The 19,918-nt window shown below is 42.0% G+C and overlaps 1 protein-coding gene across 2 annotated transcripts in view; it reads right to left on the bottom strand.

Annotated features, from left to right (window-relative positions):
- The window catches only part of BLVRA (biliverdin reductase A), a 57,726-nt gene extending 38,226 nt beyond the window's left edge, over window positions 1-19,500 (bottom strand). Inside the window, exons 1-2 of one of the 2 annotated variants that reach the window (XM_073886886.1) lie at window positions 19,303-19,500; window positions 12,916-12,948 (exon numbers count right to left, since the gene is read on the bottom strand). In XM_073886886.1, the coding sequence (XP_073742987.1) occupies window positions 12,916-12,923 (8 nt within the window). In that variant the 5' untranslated portion in view covers window positions 12,924-12,948; window positions 19,303-19,500. The remainder of the gene's footprint in view (window positions 1-12,915; window positions 12,949-19,302) is intronic. The other variant, XM_025853144.2, reaches the window with a different exon arrangement.
- Window positions 19,501-19,918: the final 418 nt, after the last annotated feature.

Below are 19,918 nucleotides of genomic sequence, written 5' to 3'. Positions count from 1 at the left end.
TTTTGCATTCCCACCACCAAGGTCGGAGTTCTACATTCTCACCAACATCTGGTACTGTCAGATTTCTCTCTTCCTTTTCATTTCAGCCATTATATTGGTATGTTGTGGTATCTGTGGTTTCTACTTACATTTCCATAATGACTAGTGATGTTGAGGATTGTTTCACGTGCTTATGTGCCATCTGTATATCTACATTGATGAAGTGCCTATTCAAGTCTTTTGTGATCTTCTATTGGGTTGTCTGTTTTCTTATTATTGAGTTTTTAGGGTTTTGGTTTTTTTTTAAGATTTTATTTATTTATTTGACAGAGAGAGACACAGTGAAAGAGGGAACACAAGCAGGGGGAGCAGGAGAGGGAGAAACAGGCTTCCTGCGGAGCAGGGAGCCCAACATGGGGCTCGATCCCAGGACCCTAGGACCACGACCTGAGCCGAAGGCAGACCCTTAATGACTGAGCCACCCAGGCGCCCCAAGTTTTTAGGGTTTTTATGTATTTTTGATACTGAATTCATTTGTCAAATTTGTAATTTGCAAACAGCTTCTAGTCTGTAGCATGTCTTTTCATTTTCTTAAGAATGTCATTTGAGGAGCTAAAGTTCTTAATTTTGTTGAAGTCCAGCTTATCAAAAAAATTTGAATGCATCATTCTTCTGGCTAACACAAGGACACAAAGACTTTTCCCTATGCCTTCTTTCAGCAGTTTTAGAGTTTAAGGTTTATAGTTTTAGTTACTTTATGTTCTAATTTGAATTAGTTTTTGTATATGGTGTAAGGTATGAATCAAGGTTCTTTTAAAAAATTTTTTAGGTAGAGAGGCAGCCTCTCGAACTGTATTCCACAGGCTCTATCAACTGCCTACAATGAGACAGAAGTGTGCCAGGCTTGTATGTAAATACACCCAGACTTCACACCCGGCTCATGTGCCATCTCCTCTGAAAGCCATGAAGAGTTTTTTTTTCCCCTCTTTGTATATGATATCCAATTGTTCCAACAAAAATTTATTGAGAAAAACTATTTTTTTTTCATTGAAATGCCTTTGCACCTTTGTGGTATTGTCTCAATTGTTGTAGTTTTATAGTAAGTTTTAAAATCAGTTACTGTCAACCTTCCAACTTTTTTTTTCTTTTCCAAAATTTTAGTTCTCCTGCCTTTACATAAAAATTTTGAATCAACTTGTCCATTTCTACCAAAAAGATAAAATCTGCCAGGATTCTGAATGGGATCACACCGAATCTACGGATTAGTTTGGGAAAAAACAAACATCTTGGAATAGTGAATCTTCAAATTCATGAACATTGTATATATCCCCATATATTTAGGTCTTCTTTGATTTCTTTCATTCTATCACTTTCAGTGTATGAATCTTGTTTTGTTAAATTTACAGCTAAGTATTTTATGATTTTTAGTGCTATTGTAAATAGTATTTGTTTTTTAGTTTTCACTTCTAAATTGTTTATTGCAAATAATTATTTTTGTATATTGATCTGAGTCTTGTAAACTTGAACTAATCACTTCTAGCAGCTTTTTTTGTAGATTCTGTCAGATTTTCTACATAGACCATAAGTTAGACGTAAATAGAGATGGTTTCACTTCTTCCTTCTCAATCTGCAGTGCTTTATTCATTTTCTTGCCTTATTGCACTGGGTAGTGCAATAAGGTTCCACTATGACAGATTAGTGACAGCAGACATTCTTGCCCACTTTCTAATCTTAGGGGAAAAACACTGGGTCTTTAACATGAAAAATGATGTTAGCTGTATTTTTTTTTTGTAGCTACCCTTTATCAGGATGTGAATATTTCCTTCTATTCATATCTTGCTGAGATTTTTTAAAAATATAAATGGTCTAAATTTTATCAAACGCCTTTTCTTATTCTATTGATATGATCATTTAAACTTTTCTTAAAATCTATTAATATGGTAATACCTTTTTCATTCCTAGGATAAACTTCACCTGGCCATAATGTATTACCCTTTTTATATACTGATAAGTCTATTTGCTAAGATCTTATTAAAAATGTTTGCACTTATGTTCATGAGAATTACTGGTCTATAATTTTCTTGCAATGTGGAATGATTCCTAGGATAACTGATTTTATAAAAGCATTGCCTTTTTTTTTTTTAAAGATTTTATTTACTTATTTTTGCGAGAGAGAGAGAGAGCGAGCACATGAGCAGGGGATAGAGGCAGAGGGAGAAGACTCCACTGAGCAGGGAGCCCAATGTGGGACTTGATCCCAGGACCCTGAGATCATGACCTGAGCTGAAAGCAGACCCTTAACCGATTGAGCCACGCAGGCACCCAAAGTATTGCCTTTTATACTGCATGTATAAAATGTATCAGTTAATTCCACTAAAGAGCTGTCTTTTCTTTAAGGTACTAACTCCAATAGATGAGATACATGTCCTTAAAATAGGTGTCCCTTATCCAAAAAAAATAAGATCACTGATAAGATTCTTGGTTTATGGCTAGATAAGAAGCTACTAGCATATTTAAGGGAAATAACAGTCTTCATTAAAAACTATGATATGACCCACTTAAAACCTTCAGAATAATTCATAAAAAGTATATTAAACTACACACTGAGTGGTTGAACTACTAACTATAGATATTATACATGAAGCAGTTCTTTTAAGAAATTAGACCATAAATATGTCTGTCTTGGTATAATATATATAATTGAAATGAATAAAGTTTGGAAGACCAATGTTCTGTTAGAATCTTTAAAAATCACACATTTAGTAATCCATTTGTGCTTACAATATTCATATGTATAAGCTTAAATTTTAAAAAACCTCTGTACATGAGAATTAAAAAGTTATATATTTATACATATATTAATATATAGGAATGCACTATTGTTTAAAATCCTCTCCTAAAGTCAAACCCTCCTCTTCAGCTGCAACAACTTTTCATGCCTAACTGTTGACATGTGGAAGCCCCTCTGGTGTTAGTGAAGTACAGGAGGCGGTGATAAAAGACCCAGCTAAAGCCATTAATCCAGGTCTTTGAATTGACTGATATCTTCATTTGCACTTCCTCCCCCCAACCATCAAGCCAATCAACCATAAAATGATCCATTTCCTCCCATTTAGATTGTTTACTTGGTTTTTATTTTTTGCATTTCCAATTAGTACCTTTATTTTGTGATCACTTTTTTAAATTTAAATTCAATTAGCCAACTTACAGTACATTATTAGTTTCAGATGCAGTGTTCAATACTTTATCAATTGTGTATAACATCCAGTGCTCATCATATCATGTGCCTTCCTTAGTGCCCATCACCCAATTACCCCATCCCCCCACCCCCCTCCCCTCCAGCCACCCTCAGTTTGTTTCCTATAGTTAAGAGTCCCTCATGGACGTATCCAAAAGAGAAAGGACCCAAGTTAATAAAATCATGAATGAAAGGGGAGAGATCATAACCAAAACCAAAGAAATGGAAACCATTGTTAGAAGTTATTATCAGCAACTGTATGCCAACAAACTAGGCAACCTGGAAGAAATGGATGCACTCCTGGAAACTTGTAAACTACCAAGACTGAAACAGAAAGAAACAGACAATCTGAACAGACCAATAGCCAGCAAGGAAAATGAAGCAGTAATCAAAAACCTCCCAAAAAACAAGAGTCCAGGGCCAGATGGCTTCCCAGGGGAATCCTACCAAACATGTAAAGAAGAAATAATACCTATTCTACTGAAGCTGTTTCAAAATCTAGAAATGGAAGAAAAACTTCCAAATTCATTCTATGAGGCCAGCATTACCTTGATCCCATAACCAGACAAAGACCCCGTCAAAAAGAATTACAGACCAATATCCCTGATGAACATGGTTGCCAAAATACTCACCAAGATACTAGCCAATGGGATCCAACAGTACATTAAAAGGATTATTCACCACCATCAGGTGGGATTTATTCCTGGGCTGCAAGGTTGGTTCAACATCCACAAATCAATCAATGTGATACACTACATTAATAAAAGAAAGGACAAGAATCATATGATCCTCTCGATAGATGCAGAAAAAGCATTTGACAAAGTACAGCATCCTTTCTTGATTAAAACTGCACAGTGTAGGGGTAAAGGAAACATGTCTCACTATCATAAAAGTCATCTACAAAAAGCCCACAGGAAATATCATTCTCAATGGGGAAAAACAGAGTTTTTCCCCTAAGGTCAGGAACACAACAGGGATGCCCACTCTCACCACTGTTGTTCAACATAGTACTAGAAGTCCTAGCCTCAGGAATCAGACAACAAAAAGAAATAAAAGGCATTCAAATTGGCAAAGAAGAAATCAAACTCTCACTCTCTGCAGATGATATGATACTTCATGTGGAAAACCAAAAAGAGAAGACATAAAGAGATGGAAAAACATTCCATGCTCATGGTTTGGAAGAATAAACATTGTTAAAATGTCTATGCTGCCCAGAGAAATCTACACATTCAATGCAATCCCTATCAAAATGCCATTGACATTTTTCACAGAGCTGGAACAAACAATCCTAAAATTTGTATGGAACCAGAAAAGACCTTGTATCGCCAAGGAAATGTTGAAAAAGAAAACCAAAGCTGGGGGCATCACACTGCCTGACTTCAAGCTATATTACAAAGTTGTGATCATCAAGGCAGCCTGGTACTTGCCCAAAAACAGACACATAGATCAACGGAACAGAATAGAGCGCCCAGATATGGACCCTCCTCAACTCTATGGTCAACTAATCTTCGACAAAGGAGGAAAGAATGTCCAATGGAAAAAAGACAGTCTCTTCAATAAATGGTGCTGGGAAAATTGGACAGCCACATGCAGAAGAATGAAACTGGACTATTCTTTTACATCATACACAAAAATAGACTCAAAATGGATAAAAGACCTAAAGGTGAGACAGGAATCCATCAAAATCCTCAAGCAGAATACAGGCAGCAACCTCTTTGACCTTGGCCAAAGCAACTTCTTGCAAGCAAAGTCTCCAAAGGCAAAGGAAAGAAAAGCAAAAGTGAACTACTGGGGCTTCATCAAGATAAAAAGCTTCTGCAAATCAAAGGAAACAGTCAACAAAACAAAGAGGCAACCCACAGAATGGGAGAAGATATTTGCAAATGACATATCTGATAAAGGGTTAATATCCAAAATATATAAAGAATTTATAAAACTCAACACCCAAAAAACAAATAATCCAGTCAAGAAATGGGCAGAAGACACAAACAGACACTTCTCCAAAGTAGACATTGGAATGGCTAACAGACATATGAAAAATGTTCCACATTACTTGCCATCAGGGAAATACAAATCAAAAGCACAATGAGATATCACCTCACACCAGTCAGAATGGCTAAAATTAACAAGTCAGGAAACGACAGATGTTGGTGGGGATGCGGAGAAAGGGGGACCCTCCTACACTGTTGGTGGGAATGCAAGCTGGTGCAGCCACTCTGGAAAACAGTACGGAGGTTCCTCAAAAAGTTGAAAATAGAGCTACCCTATGACCCAGCAATTGCACTACTGGGTATTTACTCCAAAGATAAAAATGTAGTGATCCAAAGGGGCACCTGCACCCCAATGTTTACAGCAGCAATGTCCACAATAGCCAAACTATGCAAAGAGCCCAGATGTCCATCAACAGATGAATGGATAAAGAAGCTGTGGTATACACACACACACACACACACACACACACACACACACACACAATGGAATATTACACAGCCATCAAAAAAAGGAAATCTTGCCAGTTGCAATGACGTGGATGGAACTAGAGGGTATTATGCTAAGTGAACTAAGTCAGTCAGAGACAATTATCATATGATCTTGCTGATACGTGGAATTTAAGAAACAAGGCAGAGGATCATAGGGGAAGAGAGGAAAAAGGGAAACAAGACAAAATCAGAGAGGAAGACAAACCCTAAGAGCCTCTTAATCTCACGAAACAAACTGAGGGGGAGGGCGGTGGGGGGATGGGGAGCTGGGTGATGGACACTGGGGAGGGTATGTGTTGTGGTGAGTGCTGTGTATTGTGTAAGACCAATGGAGCACAGACCTGTACCCCTGAAACAAATAATACATTTATGTTAAAAAAAAAAAAAATCCTAAAAGAAGCTGGAGAAAAAAAACACCTCACCTACAGAGAAAAACAAGAACTACATGCGACTTCTCCTGAGAAACCACGCATGCACAAAGAGAGGAGAGTGAAATATTTAAAGTGCTGAGAGGCAGACACTACCAACCTAGATTTCTGTTCCCTGTGAAATGATCCCTCAAAGGTGAAGTTCTCCGACAAACAAAAATCGAGGGCATTTGTTGTCATTACACTGTCTTGCAAGAAATGTTGAAAGAAGTTCTTTAGAGATAAGGAAAATAATATAGGACAGACACCCAGGTATACATCAAGAAAGGAAGAGCACCAAAGGAGGATTAAGTGAAGGTAAAATTATAACGTTTTATTAATTCATCTAGCTGATAACAATTTGTTCAAAATAGTAACAGCAACAAGTATTTAATTATGTACGTTTATACATACGTATCTTATGTATTTATATGCTTATGTCTGCTTACATATAAGTGAAGTGAATGACACAAAGCAGGAGAAGAAATAGGAATATTTTGTTAAAGTACTCACACCCTATGAAGTGGTAGAGTTGTTATTTGAAAGTGGACCTTGATTAGCTGTAAATGCATACTGCAAACTCTAGGGCAACCTCTAAAAAAGGTTAAAAAAGAAGTATAATCAATATGCTAAGAAAGGAGAGTAAATGGAATGATAAAATGCTCAAATTAAAACCAGAAAAAGAGTGGGAGACAAAAATAGGAACAAAGAACCAGGGCAACAAATAGAAGATAGCAACAAATATTAATCCAACGATATCACTTTGAAAATTAAATGGTCTAAACGCATCAATTAAAAGACAAAGACTGTCACAGTGGATTAAAAAATAAGACCCAATTAGCTGCTGTCTGTAAGAATTCCACTTAAAATATAAAGACACATATAGATGAAAAGTAAATGGCTGGAGACAAATATGCCATGTTAGTATTTTAAGAAAGCAGAAGTAGCTACACTAATTTCAAGGGCATTACATAATAATGGGGTCCAAAAATGTTAACCCTTAACATGTATGTGCCTAACAAGAGCATCAAAAACTACATGAAGCATCTATCTACCCAATGGATCTACAAGGAGAAAAAGATGAACCCAATATCATAGTTGGAAATTTCGACACCCCTCTATCAGAAATGGACAGGTCCGGCAGGCAGAAAAGCAGTTAAGGACATAGCCGAACTCAACAATACCATCAGTCCCCTGGATATCACTGACATCTACAGACTATTTCAGCAACAGCAATACACAATCTTCTCAAGCTCACGTGGAACATTCACCAAGACAGACCACATTCTGGGCCATAAAACATACTTCAACAAACTTAAAAGAACAGAAGTGATGCAATGTCTCCTCTGAGACCAAAATGGAATTTAAACTAGAAATCAACAACAAAAAGATAACTGGAAAAATCCCCAAATACTGGTGGCTAAAACTTTGGGGGTGGGAACCAGCAAAAAGCAGAGCAAAGGACAAGAAGGAGCAGCCGAAAGAGGAAGATATGCAAGGTTATGAGGAGGCTGAAGGATACAGAGAGAGGAGCCAGGAAGGGGAGGGCAATGGATTTCTAGAAACCAAGATGTCTAAAGTTCCATTTTCAGTTGTTTGCTTTGCTCCGCTATGTCAAACCTTTGGGAAAATGCCGCTGAAGTACAGGAAAAGGAGCGGTTTCAAGACTGCAGTAAAAGGACACATATAAGGGACAGCAAAGTGACTCAGAAAGTAAGAGTGGGCTTGCTCCCATCTTTTGGACTCAGAGAAGCTGGGGTCTGGAGCTCCAAATCTGATCACAGAATTCAGAGGAAGTTAGGATTAAGAGAACATGTTCTGCCAACTTAGGGAAAAAACTGTTTTGAGATGAAAAGGGTAAAAGAAAACACAAAGGGCGCCCGGGGAGGCTCAGCCGGTTAAGCACGTGACTCTTGATTCCAGCTCAGGTCATGATCTCAGGGTCGTGGGATGGAGCGCCGCATGGGCTCCGCGCTGGGTGTGGAGCCTGTTTAAGATTCTCTCTCTCCCTCTACACAGCCCCCTCTCTCCCTCTGTAAAAAAAATAAAAATAAAAAATAAAATCATTTTGGAGGAACTTCAGGCGATAAGGCGTGAGGCAAGTGCTGGACCACCATTCTGGGAGGGGGAAAAGGGGATTCCAAATAGTCAGGAAGAACAACCTAATGTTTTTCATCCACTGTTTACAAGGATCAGAAAGTTTAACAACACATTGGCGAGTGCAGAAAAACAGGTATATTCATACAATGCAAGAGGGAGAGAAAAATGGGCAACTTTTGTGGAGAGCAACTTGGAAATAACTTATGCAAATATTCTGTGGTCCAGTAAGTCCATTTCTAAGAATGTGTCCTATAGAGATACACAATGAAAAGACTTAGGTTTATTGCAGCCTTACTTGTAAGAGCAGAAAATCGAAAATAACATATACATTGTTAATAGCTGGTTGGTTATGTACATTATGGTATGCCCTTACAATGAAATAGTACAGCACTATAGAAAAGAACAAGGAAGTTCTTTATGTATTTAAGGGGACAGATCTCCAAGACAGATTGTTGGGTGAGAAAAGCAAGACACAGATCGGTGTTCCAGATCACTTCCAGAAAGCAAGCCCCGAGAAATTTCACACAGCAGAAATGACCTATGAACCGCATGGACAAGATTAGCTGAATATACACAAGAAGAGAGGCATTTACCAAGTCAGAGACATCAGGGCCTGCATGACCATTCTGCCCCCAATACCCCATGACTTGAGCAAGTTACTTAACCCTCGTTTTCTTCAACTACAAAACAGAGGCAATAATAGCATCTTGCTCATAGGTGTCTTGTTAGGATTAAATTATGCACATCCTGGGATACGGGGCAGCAGATTAACTATATGTTTTATCTTGAAAACGTAGTGCTGAGTGGAATAAATAAGAAAGAGAACAAGATATGAACTGTAACACAATACAGTTATTGAAATTAAAAGTATACTACACCGGAGTTGCCAGGGGCTCGGGGTGAGGGTGGCTGTGACAACAAAGGAGCAAGAAAAGAAAGGAGTATTTTGGAGGGAGGGTCTAAATCCCAATTGCGGGAATGGTTAAACAAATTGATGCATGTGTTGTAATTCACAGAACTTGTGCACCAAAAAAACAATTTTACCAAATGTAAACGTAAAGGGTATTTGTATAAAAACAGTAACATATACTTTGGGGGATACATGAAAACAAAAAGGTAATCATTGAATCCATTAGAACATCTGTCTTTGGAAGGGTGAGAGCGAGGATGTAGACCAGAAGGAATGAGAAAATAAATACAAGAGAGGAGCCCTGCACACACCAACAAGGACCACATGCCACGAGCAGGGGCTGAGGAGTACCTTCTATGCCCCACAAGAGGGAGACAGAATGCCCCAGAGGAGCGTAAGGAAAGGGAAGGAGAGTAAGTACAGGAAGTGAGCAAATGAGGAGGAGGCAGAAAGTCAAGCAAGAAAAAGACAGATTTGGAGGGTACTATGGTCTCACCAGCAAATTCCATGAGTACAAGTACCTTATCTATATTTTTTTACCATTAAAGCCATAAAACCAAGTCTAAAGTCTGGAACAGTGTGTTGTTACATTTTAGTGACTAAATCAAGCAAATAGGATTTACAGCATGGAGTGTGGGAAAGGAGTGAGGAGGGTATCAAGCTTCCAGGCCCCATACCCAGACGGCGACGGTGCCATTCCGAGAAGCCGATTTGGGGCAGGTGAAAGACAGCGGGTTCAGGTTGGGTTGGGATGAGCTGGAGCACCTGTGTAAGCGCTCAGTGAAGATGAGCAGTCAGGCTTCTCAATGTACAGATCTTGAGTAGGATCTGGTTGAACAAATCCATTTGGGACATTCCTAAGCATACGATTAACAAAAACTGGGGGATCAGATGAGCAGCCTAGGACAAATGAGTAGGAGGAGAAGTATCCCGGGAAACACACAGTTTTAAAAAGCAGGCAGAAGAGAAGCCTAAGAAAGACTGTGACAAGAAGTGAGCAGAGAGATAGGCAGAAACCTTGGGATGGCGTGGAAACACTTGAAGAATACGGCCAATAGGGTCAAATGCTTCAAAAAGGAAGTTTCCACCAAATTTGGCAATATAGACGCTACTGGTTACTTTCAATTGCAAAGTTTTGGTGGAACAGTGAGAACCAAGTCAGACTGCAGTGGGGCTGACATAAAAGGGAAGGGAGAAAGTGGTCACAGGCACTGAACGATGGGTGTTTAAAGCAGAAGTGACGATAGTTAAAGGGGAACCGAAGGTCTAGGAATGTTTTCAAAGGTTGAGAGTAAAAAGCCATGAAAGGAGGAAGGGTCAAAATGATAGGAAAGAAGGGGTAACTGATGACTGATGGAACTGTCACCGGGCCAGGCTATATAAGCTTACTATTAACGCAAAGTCTCTAATTTTTCTTCAGAACTCCTAAGACCATGAGAATTTGAGTGAGTCACAGGGGCCTTCACGTAAGGGGTCAGAGGCACCGGAAAGTGCTTAAAAGAAGTCAGCCCTGACGTGGGGAAGGCTGGGGGATCAGTAAGGAGGGAGGCTTACTTTTGACTTTTACCATTTTATGGCTTTTGAGCTTTGGGTGTACTGACATTATTACCAAAACAATTTTTTAAAAATTATTATTTAAGATGAATTTCAGTAAGAAAGAAGCCCGACTGCAGTAGGTTGAAATGACTTTGGAGAGAGGAAAAAATGGAGAAGTTACCTATGCACATCTCTTTCAAGAAGCCTCCCTGTGAAAGACATGAGAAAAATAGGATGATAGTAGCTTGACAAAATGTCATGCGTTGTTTTGTTCGGAAGAAAGTAAGAACTAAAGCACTCTGAGGGGCGCCTGGGTGGCTCAGTTGTTAAGCAGCTGACTCTTGGTTTCAGCTCAGGCCATGATCTCAGGGTCGTGGGATCAAGCCCCATGTCAGGCTCTGTACTCAATGGGGAGTCAGCTTGAGGATTCTCCCTCTGCCTCGGCCTCTCCCCCGACTTGTGCTCTCTCTCTAAAATAAATAAATAAATCTTTAAAAAAAGAAAAGCGTTTGGAGATATTAATAAGAGTCAGGAGAAATGAGGTTAACAATGCAGCTGGTAAAGGAGATAATTAGGGAGGCAGGGTGAGGTCTGAAGAGGCAAGAGAATTTGAAATTCAGAGTATGGACAGGGGTTTCTAGGGACACTGGTTGCGACAGGTCCACTCCCCTTTCTTCTTCCTCTATACAGCCCAGGCATAGGGGGGAAGCTGCTTCAGGGTGGGCCTGATTTGTCTAAGCCAATTGGCAAAATCTCGGCTCCTCTTAACCCAGTAATTAGTCCAGGAGTGGACATGTGACCCAATTCTTGCCAATAAGACCTAAGGTGGCATTAGGTGCGGTTTCAAAACAAAACAAAACAAAACAAAGAGGTTCCTACTTTTCTGAGAGCTGCAGGAAGCTCTCCTTCTCCTGCTCAAAGTGAATGAGGAAGCATGTAGCCCCAACTGTTGCTGGCAGCCATCCTATAACCATAAGGGGAACTATCTCTAGGAGAAAGCTAACATTTGGATGAAGAGCAGAGAGACGAAATGATCCTGGATCATCAAGATCGCCAAGCCACTGGATCAGCCGGCCCTGAAGCCTGCCGTCCGTTTGGACTTCCAAGATAAAAAACACATTAAGTTGGGTTTTCCTCTACTCACAGCCTGGAGCCCTCTCACTGATAAACATCCCTTCCACTGTGACAAGAGGAGTAAGACACATGGGAAGGCAGGAATTGAGAGAGATGATGTCTGATGGTTCTCATTTTTCTCTGTAAAGTAAAAAGTGTTCCAGACGCTAAGAGTGAGGAGGGAGCAGGGAGGCATGAGAAGGCTGGACCTGGCCATTCAGGACAATGGGGAAGGGGGCTGCATGCAGCTCCGTGGAGGACAGGCGGGCTGTGCTGAGCATGCACATGCGGGTCTGGAGATGTGTGCCAGCTGCAGACACATGAAGCTGTGCCACCTACCCAAGACCACTGTCCTGGGGTTGGCATGGGAGGTCAATGGAACAAGAGGAAAAGCAGATGGGAACATCAGACCGAGAGTGGTTGGAGAGATGGACCCTGGGGTTTGGCTGGACTTGGAGAGGAGTAGAGGCAGGAAGGAGCTGATCAGTCAGGAAAAAACAAAAGGGCAAAGTGACTAGAAGACGCAGCAGACCAAAGAACAGGGACAGTAGAACTGAGAGCCCCTAGGAGACAATGCAGAGAAATGTCCTAATAAGCAGAGGTTAAGTCCCCAGAATAACACAAAGCAAGGCTCTAGGCCCAGCACCCGTACACCGTGCTGCCCACTCCAGCCCCAGCCCTTCAGTGTTGTTTCAGGATTAACTGCGATAGGTAAATTCTAGTCTAACTGAAGCTGAACAGACACAGATAAGAACTTGGAAAGGGGGGGTGCCTGGGTGGCTCAGACGGTTAAGCGTCTGCCTTCGGCTCAGGTCATGATCTCAGGGTCCTGGGATCGAGCCCCGCGTTGGGCTCCCTGCTCAGCGGAGAGCCTGCTTCTCCCTCTGCCTCTGCCTGCTGCTTCCTCTGCTTGTGCTCTCTCTCTGTCAAAAATAAATAAAGTTCAAAAAAAAAAAAAAAGAACTTGGAAGGGCCTAATTCTTCCATTATCACCCAGAGCCATGTGCACATCGGCAGGCTGGAAGGGAAATGTTTTCAAGTTTGTGCCAATGTTTTTGAAAGTTCTGTAGGGAGAGAAGACACTCTGTGAAGGAGAAATGAGGAACACTGCAAGAAAAGCATTCCTTAAACCAGCCCTTTTAAAGAACTCACCTCTGCATTCATCTTGATCTCCTACTTCTGTGGCTGTGAAGACAAAAGCAGAGGTCAGGACCCTGAAGACACCTGCCCCAGACTCCATGCAGACACTCCCCTTTGCCATCCCACTTTCTCCCACACTCTTGTTTTTTTCTGAAGATTTTATTTATTTTAGAGAGAAAAAGAGAGCGAGTGGGGGAGGGGAGGAGAGAGAGAGAATCTCAAGCAGACTCAGCAGAGTGCAGAGCCTACCAGGGAGCTTGATCCCACGACCCTGAGATCATGACCCAAGCCAAAACCAAGAGTCAGACGCTTAACCGACTGAGCCACCCAGGAGCCCCAGATCTGCCTTTCTTTTACAGAGACAAGCAAGGCAGTAGGAAATACATACTTCTTTTCTTTTTTTTTCTCCTAGCTGACTTTCCAGAGGACTTAAACATATTATGTTAAAAGTACAGTTTACTCTGAACCCATAGCATTAAGGAGGAGGAAAGAAGGAGCAAACAGGTGAGCAGGAGTCAGAAGAAATGAGGAAAGAAAAAGGAAAGGGAAGGAGAAACAGGAAAGAGAAGGAAAAGAAATAAGAAACTAGTAGGGAATAACAGTGGTTCCAAACTTCAATGTACTCCAAGGACTGCTTGTTGAAAATGCATATTTCTGGCTTCTACCCCCAGAGATTCTGATTCAGGAAGTCTACAAGGCAGGGGAGGCTGAGATTCTGCATTTTCAACAGGTGTCCAAAAGATCATGTGCACGTGGTCAGACAGCCACACCTGGAGAAACACTAGAACTGAGAGTAGAACACAGAGGCCCATAAAAATTCACTTTCTCGTTCATTTTTCAGGGCTGTTAGAATTGCCACTTTATCTCAACTAAGACTAGGGCAGGCAATGGCAGGGTGACTGTGTGACTAGAAGTGACAGAGAAAGAACTAAAGCCTCTCCAGCCCTCCGACCCAAGTGGGATGTCCAGGAAGCCAATGCAGATGCTGCTCGGAGCTGGAGGAGAGGGAGGAGGGCCCTCCAAGTCCTCTGGGAAGGGAAGGCTGTGGTGGCCTCGGTCCTTGGACCCATCCCTGCATTTGAGCTCATTCTCCTTCAAAATCTAGAAAGGGTTGGACATAGTGATGATAACCATGAACAAGAACAATGAAATAAGTAACACCCATTATTAAAAACAACAAAGAGAAACAAACAAAGAAAATTGACCCTCGACAATCCTATGAACATCCGGGATGGTCACCTGGGCTGTGTGTTGAAAATAACCCATTTTCAGTAATTCCCCTCCCTTCTTCTCTCTTCTCATTCCTCCTTTGTGCTTTGAGATTGGGTCTCATGACCTAACCTAGCCGGCTCACGGGCTGTCTTTCCTTTAATAACCCAGAGCCTTTTCATGTTTTCTGAAAAATGTGAAAAAGGGAACTTGTAGAAGACAAACCCTAAAAAGCAGGGGGTAACAAAGCGGGTAAGCTTTCCTCCCAGACGTCAGGAAGTCAGTATGGGTATGTCTTCTCATGCATAAAATATCTTGGAAGGACAACCAAGACACTGACAGCAAAGCCAGGGGGAAAAGCTACAACTAAGCAAGGATGTGTGTTAAGTAGCAGCCTGGACCACAGTGGGTCCCCAGAGAACACACCCTGGTTGCTCTCCCATGCAGATGCCCTACGCAGAACTCTACTGTGTTTTACTCATATTTTTAAGAATTTTGATTCAAGCCTCCCTTAGAGCTTACATGTGGGTGGGCAAGTCAGATAACAAAATGTACAGATATGAGGTTAGTAACAATTGTGAGCCTACTTCTATTAACACGAATCCATAGACCCTTGGCAAAAAAGCTAACGCTAATTCTATTTTACAGACGAAGCACCTGAAGTTCAGTGTGGGCACCAGCATTTGGTCTCACAGTCTAGGCCCTGTAGCACTGCACGGTAATTTTCAGACTTTGTGGTTCTACAGCCAAACTCCAAAGTACTCCGGAGACCTTTACAGATCCCATCTTACACTCCCTCAGACAACTACTATGACAAACAGAACTGGTGTTGGCCCTGCATCAGTCATGGGCGAGCCAAGGGATCATGTCCAAATAGGTTCCTCGTCTGTACGCTGAATGAGTGGACTTCATCCCTAAGGTCTGTTCCAGCTCTAAAAGGCTCTCTGATTCCCACAAAAGGAAATTCAGGCGACTTTTAAAACAAGTAGAACAACGCTCAACCTCACTTATGATCACAGAATGCAATTATTTCACAAAGGTGCTCTATGAGACTGCCAGAGATCAAAATGTTTGCCACAGTGCAGTAGAGAAAGGGTGGGGAAGAATACACTTTCTGACATTATTGGGGGACTACAGATGGGTATCAGCCCTGTAAGAGGGCAGTATGCAACATCTATTACAATTCCAAATGCATACAACCCCTGACCTAGCAATTCCACTGCTTCTAATTTGTCTCCAGCACCCAAATCACATTCAAAAGAAATATTAAATTGCCCTGAGTCTTTTGTCCTTGTAGAAACATTGCTACTGCTTGCCTTTCCTTTCAACCGAGAACTTCCAGGAAAGTTTTCCTATGAAAAATGTCTACAAAACATTGTTTATAAACCTTACTGCTTTCCCACAGAACCTGGGAAAGCAAAACAAAGAATGATGTGGAGAAATGCACACGTGGGAGACAGAATCCCACTTAGGAACCCTAGCTCATTAGGCATCAGTAGTCTACTACCTGGGATGAATTACACTCTCATGTATAAAGCACGTTCAACTGGGGTACCCTGGCCAGATCCTTCGACCGGGGTATCCTTCCATGCTCTCTCCCTTCCAGTTTTCAATTCCTCTTATAAGAAAGAGCCAGATCTCGCCTGGTCTGGGGTTGTGCCTCTTGGCAGTGCCATCTTTCTTATAAGAGGAATTGAAAACTGCTCATCACCCAGTTCTCTTCCCCCCACTGTCCTGCCAAGACGAGTTAAAGTTTGAAAAGAACCCAGGGAGAATTTTATTCTATATTTTAATATATTCTTAAATATCTAAGACATAATCCTATAGCAAGAAGATTTAGGTCTGTTCATTTGTTTATTTCAAGGGTTTAATATTTAACTGGTCAAACACTAAAAGCCTTTAAGTTTCTGACTGCCAGTATCATGTTTAGAAACAGGTATAGACATTTTATTTCCTTTTAGATTTTTAACTTTTTATTTTTGTATTTTAATCCATCGAGGCTGTATTTTGGTGTATGGCATGCGGTAAGACTCTACCTGTACTTTTCCCCCAAATAGTTGAGTTGTTCCCAAATAATTAATGGACTATTTCATCATTTCCCCCAATGACTCGTACATAAGATCTTATGGTTATTCTTTTTTTCACTTTTTCTGCTGTCATTGACCTTTATTCCCATGCCTATGTTGTTTACATGACTATGACTTAATATGTTTTGTTATCTGATAGTTCAAGTTCTCTCATTAACTTGCGCAGTACTCCTATCTATTCTTGCTTGCTCGAACTTCCAGATTAATTTTAGAACATCTTTGTTCAGTAAAAAAAAAAAAAAAAAAACAGTTCCACTGAGACTGTGCCTATAACTGTATCAAACTTATAAATTAAATTAATGTGAATTAATAGGTCTCCCCATCCAGAAATATATGGTACTTAAAAAAAATACAAAACAGAAGAATCTTGAGTTAGTTCCTGAATTACCAAATAATAACAAACGATAGTTCAGCCTGCAGTGGTTCACTAGACAGCTAAAGAAAAAAAGCCAACACTTTTGCATAAAAAAAAAAAAAACCTGCTTAAAGCAATTTAAAGTAGGTTTCTCCTTTCCCCACATCTACTGTAGCAGGTCTACTAAACAATGCTGGGGTTTGAGCTTTGACCCCAAAATGTGATGCACTCAGACAAGCTATCACTCTGGCGGATAACAGCCTGCCTGTGACTCAAGAACAGAATTCTATACCTGGCATGGGCACCCACTACCAGTCTGACCAAGGCCAAGGTACATGTGTTGGTTTCTGCACCACAAAAAAAGGAGAGGGGGCAAATGAACTTAGACATACTTAGATGACCCCTACGCTCTCTTTCAGTGCTGACATGCTGTAAATCTAACCCACTTTACTTCTGTGTTTTTGTTCTCTTTTGGTTTAGCTTCCTCAGTGTTTGTCTTGGTTAACTGGAGGTTATTAACTTCTTTTCTGGTTCTCTCAAAGGCACAGACACATATAAACTGGGACAAGGCTCCAGTTATCAGAGCCAGGGAAGCAGCTGCCATTGAAGTTAAAACACACAAAAGGGCTGAAGAGGTAAAGCTTTCCTGAACACTCTCTCCAAACCTGAGCCACTCTCTTCCTCTCCCCACCTTCTTTTTTAAATTTTTTTTTTTAAGATTTTATTTATTTATTTGACAGAGAGAGACACAGCGACAGCAGGAACACAAGCAGTGGGAGTGGGAGAGGGAGAAGCAGGCTTCCCGCCAAGCAGGGAGCCCGATGCGGGGTTCGATGGATCGTGACCTGAGCCGAAGGCAGACGCTTAACGACTGAGCCACGCAGGCGCCCTCCCCACCTTCTTGCCACTCCTAACCGCTCTATGTTCGTCATATTCCTCCTTATCGCCATTTCGAAACCTTCTACCTTTTCTTGAAAGTACCATTTTTGTAGTCCTGATGTTGACTAATATAGATTATTTGTGGTGGGTTTGTTTTTTTTTTTTTAAGATTTTATTTGTAAGTAATCTCTACACCCAACATGGGGCTCCAGCTCCCAATCCCAAGATCAAGAGTCGAGTGCTCCACGGACTTAGCCAGCCAGGTGCCCTTATTTGTGGTTCTCTGTGATCTGCCAATTCTGTTTTCTATTGGAATGGATGATAAAGCACTACTTATTGGGGGAAAAAAGTGATCTTGATAGATATAAAAGGAAAAACTGAGGTAACAGGAGTCAAAATACTCTTATTAAGGAATAACGTCTAGTGTACTGAAATTTATGAGGGTCTGTCCGTGTTTTTTTAAACTGACTTAATTAATTCAAATAATTGCAAATAATGTGCAACTCAGTTTCAAAATTGGGTTGAGATCAGGATATTCTGGGGCCCACTAGGTGTTGTTAGACATTGATCCCCCAGCTTTCTGGGGGATCAATTCTAGGAACGTTGGTTCCCTGTTACTTAAAGACCAGTTCTTTCTGCAGGAGAGAGCTACAGGACACCATGAACCGCACAGCGTAACTGACAAGTGGGGGAGGGCCAGTGAATACAAACCTTCCACACAGGCAGAACACGCAGCACTAACTTTTGTTTCTAACATTTTAAAAGCTCTTATAAACAGAGAACAAAGTGGTGGTTGCCAGAGGGCCAACGGGGAGAAGCCTCTAGCACGCTTTACTTTCCAAATGACCAGAACTATGTAACTAACCAAGGTCACCCGCCTCGAAACAAATCTGAGACCCAACTACAGACCTGCACTGTCCTATAAGGTAGCCACTAGACAGATATGGCTATGAATATGTTAGTTAATTAAATATAGGACATTTCCATTATCACAGGAAGGTCTATTGGACAGTACTGACATACTTACTCTTTTTTTTTTTTTTTTTTTTGCCCGGACTTATTTTCTGTTCTTACACGGTCTCTGCTCCCAGTATCTAGGTGTGTGTATATATATATACATATATATATATATATTTTTAATTTATTTCTGACCATGCTATGCGATTTTCTTGTGAACTACCTTAATTCCTTTGTCGAACAATTCAGGGTATCAGGACTTGGGAAGATCTGTGTATATATTTAACCCTGTTGTTGCTGGGAGCTCAGCCTTAGTTTTTCAGAGTGCACTTAATTCATATAACCCTCACAAGGGTCTATGAAATACCTATATTTTCCAGTTTCCCAAGAGGAAAGTGCGGCCAGGATAGATTTAGGGACTTGCGCAGGATTCGTAGTCGCCGAGCAGAGCCCCGGCCCCGAACGGCTCGCGTGGACCGAGTTGTCAGCCCACGTTCGAGCTGCCGCGACAGAACCACTGGCTCAGCCCCAGCCCCTTAAGACTACGCCGTGCACGTACACAGCACCTGCCGACTTACGCCTACATTACAACTGAAGCCATAAACACTTTTAAAATAAAATACACATTTAATTTTTTTAAAACAGTCTTGTGTTTTGCTTATCTGAGGAAGCCCCTTCCCGGGAGAGCTCGCCGCGATCCCCGGCCAGCCAAGCCTCGGGACTGCCGGCTCCCCCTCCAGGCCCAGCGGAGCGAGGGAGGAGGCGCCCGGGCTGAGTCCCGGGTTTGGGCCTTGGGCCCGAGACCACAGGGAGGGGCCCGGTCTCCCGCTGGCCACGTTTTCCAAGCTCCTGCCCCCAGGTTTTATAAAGGCTGGCCGCCACCCCCGCTCACAGCCGCGCCGTACGCCTTACCTGCAGCTGGGTACAAAGCGCCAGCTCCCCGCGCAGTCGCCGTGCGGCCCCCTAGCCTGCCGCTGAGGCGGACGCCGGCTCCGATTGGCCGAGGCGCGCGAGGGCGGGGAGAGCGCCAGGGGGAAGTGAGGGGAGGGGCCCTGCCTCAGGCCCCCTAGCGGGAGAGCCCCGCCCCAGCCTCCAGGGCTGGCTTCGAACCGACTTGACTGACGAGAGACGCAGAGGGAGGAGGAGAAGGCCTTAGGCCCTGGTCCAGACGTGTGAGGCCTCCGCGCGGGGGCCGGGGGGCGGGGGGCAGGGGGCGGGGTGGAGGGGGGTCTACCGTGTGCTCCGCCCCTCTGCTGGGCAGCGCTCCCACGTGAGTCCGCTCGGTCCTTTTGGGTCCAGATCGAAGAGGCAGCTAAGCATTTTTTGTTTTTTTTTTCTTTCTGTTTTTTCTTTTTCTGTCGGTGTGGTAACATACACATAACGTAAAAGTTACCGTCTTAATAATTTTAAGTGCACAGGTCAGGGATATCAATTACATTCGCATTGTTGTGCCGTGATCACCACCATCCCTCCCCTGTGTTCGTTTTGTGAAACTCAGACTCTCTACTCGTTAAACAGTAACTCCCCC

This window comes from Callorhinus ursinus, unplaced genomic scaffold, assembly GCF_003265705.2.
Source record: "Callorhinus ursinus isolate GAN/ISIS: 27379988/994484 unplaced genomic scaffold, GSC_fseal_2.0 scaffold73, whole genome shotgun sequence".
Taxonomy (NCBI): domain Eukaryota; kingdom Metazoa; phylum Chordata; class Mammalia; order Carnivora; family Otariidae; genus Callorhinus; species Callorhinus ursinus.
Note: the sequence above shows the minus strand (reverse complement) of the source record. Positions and strands in the feature narration are given on the sequence as shown.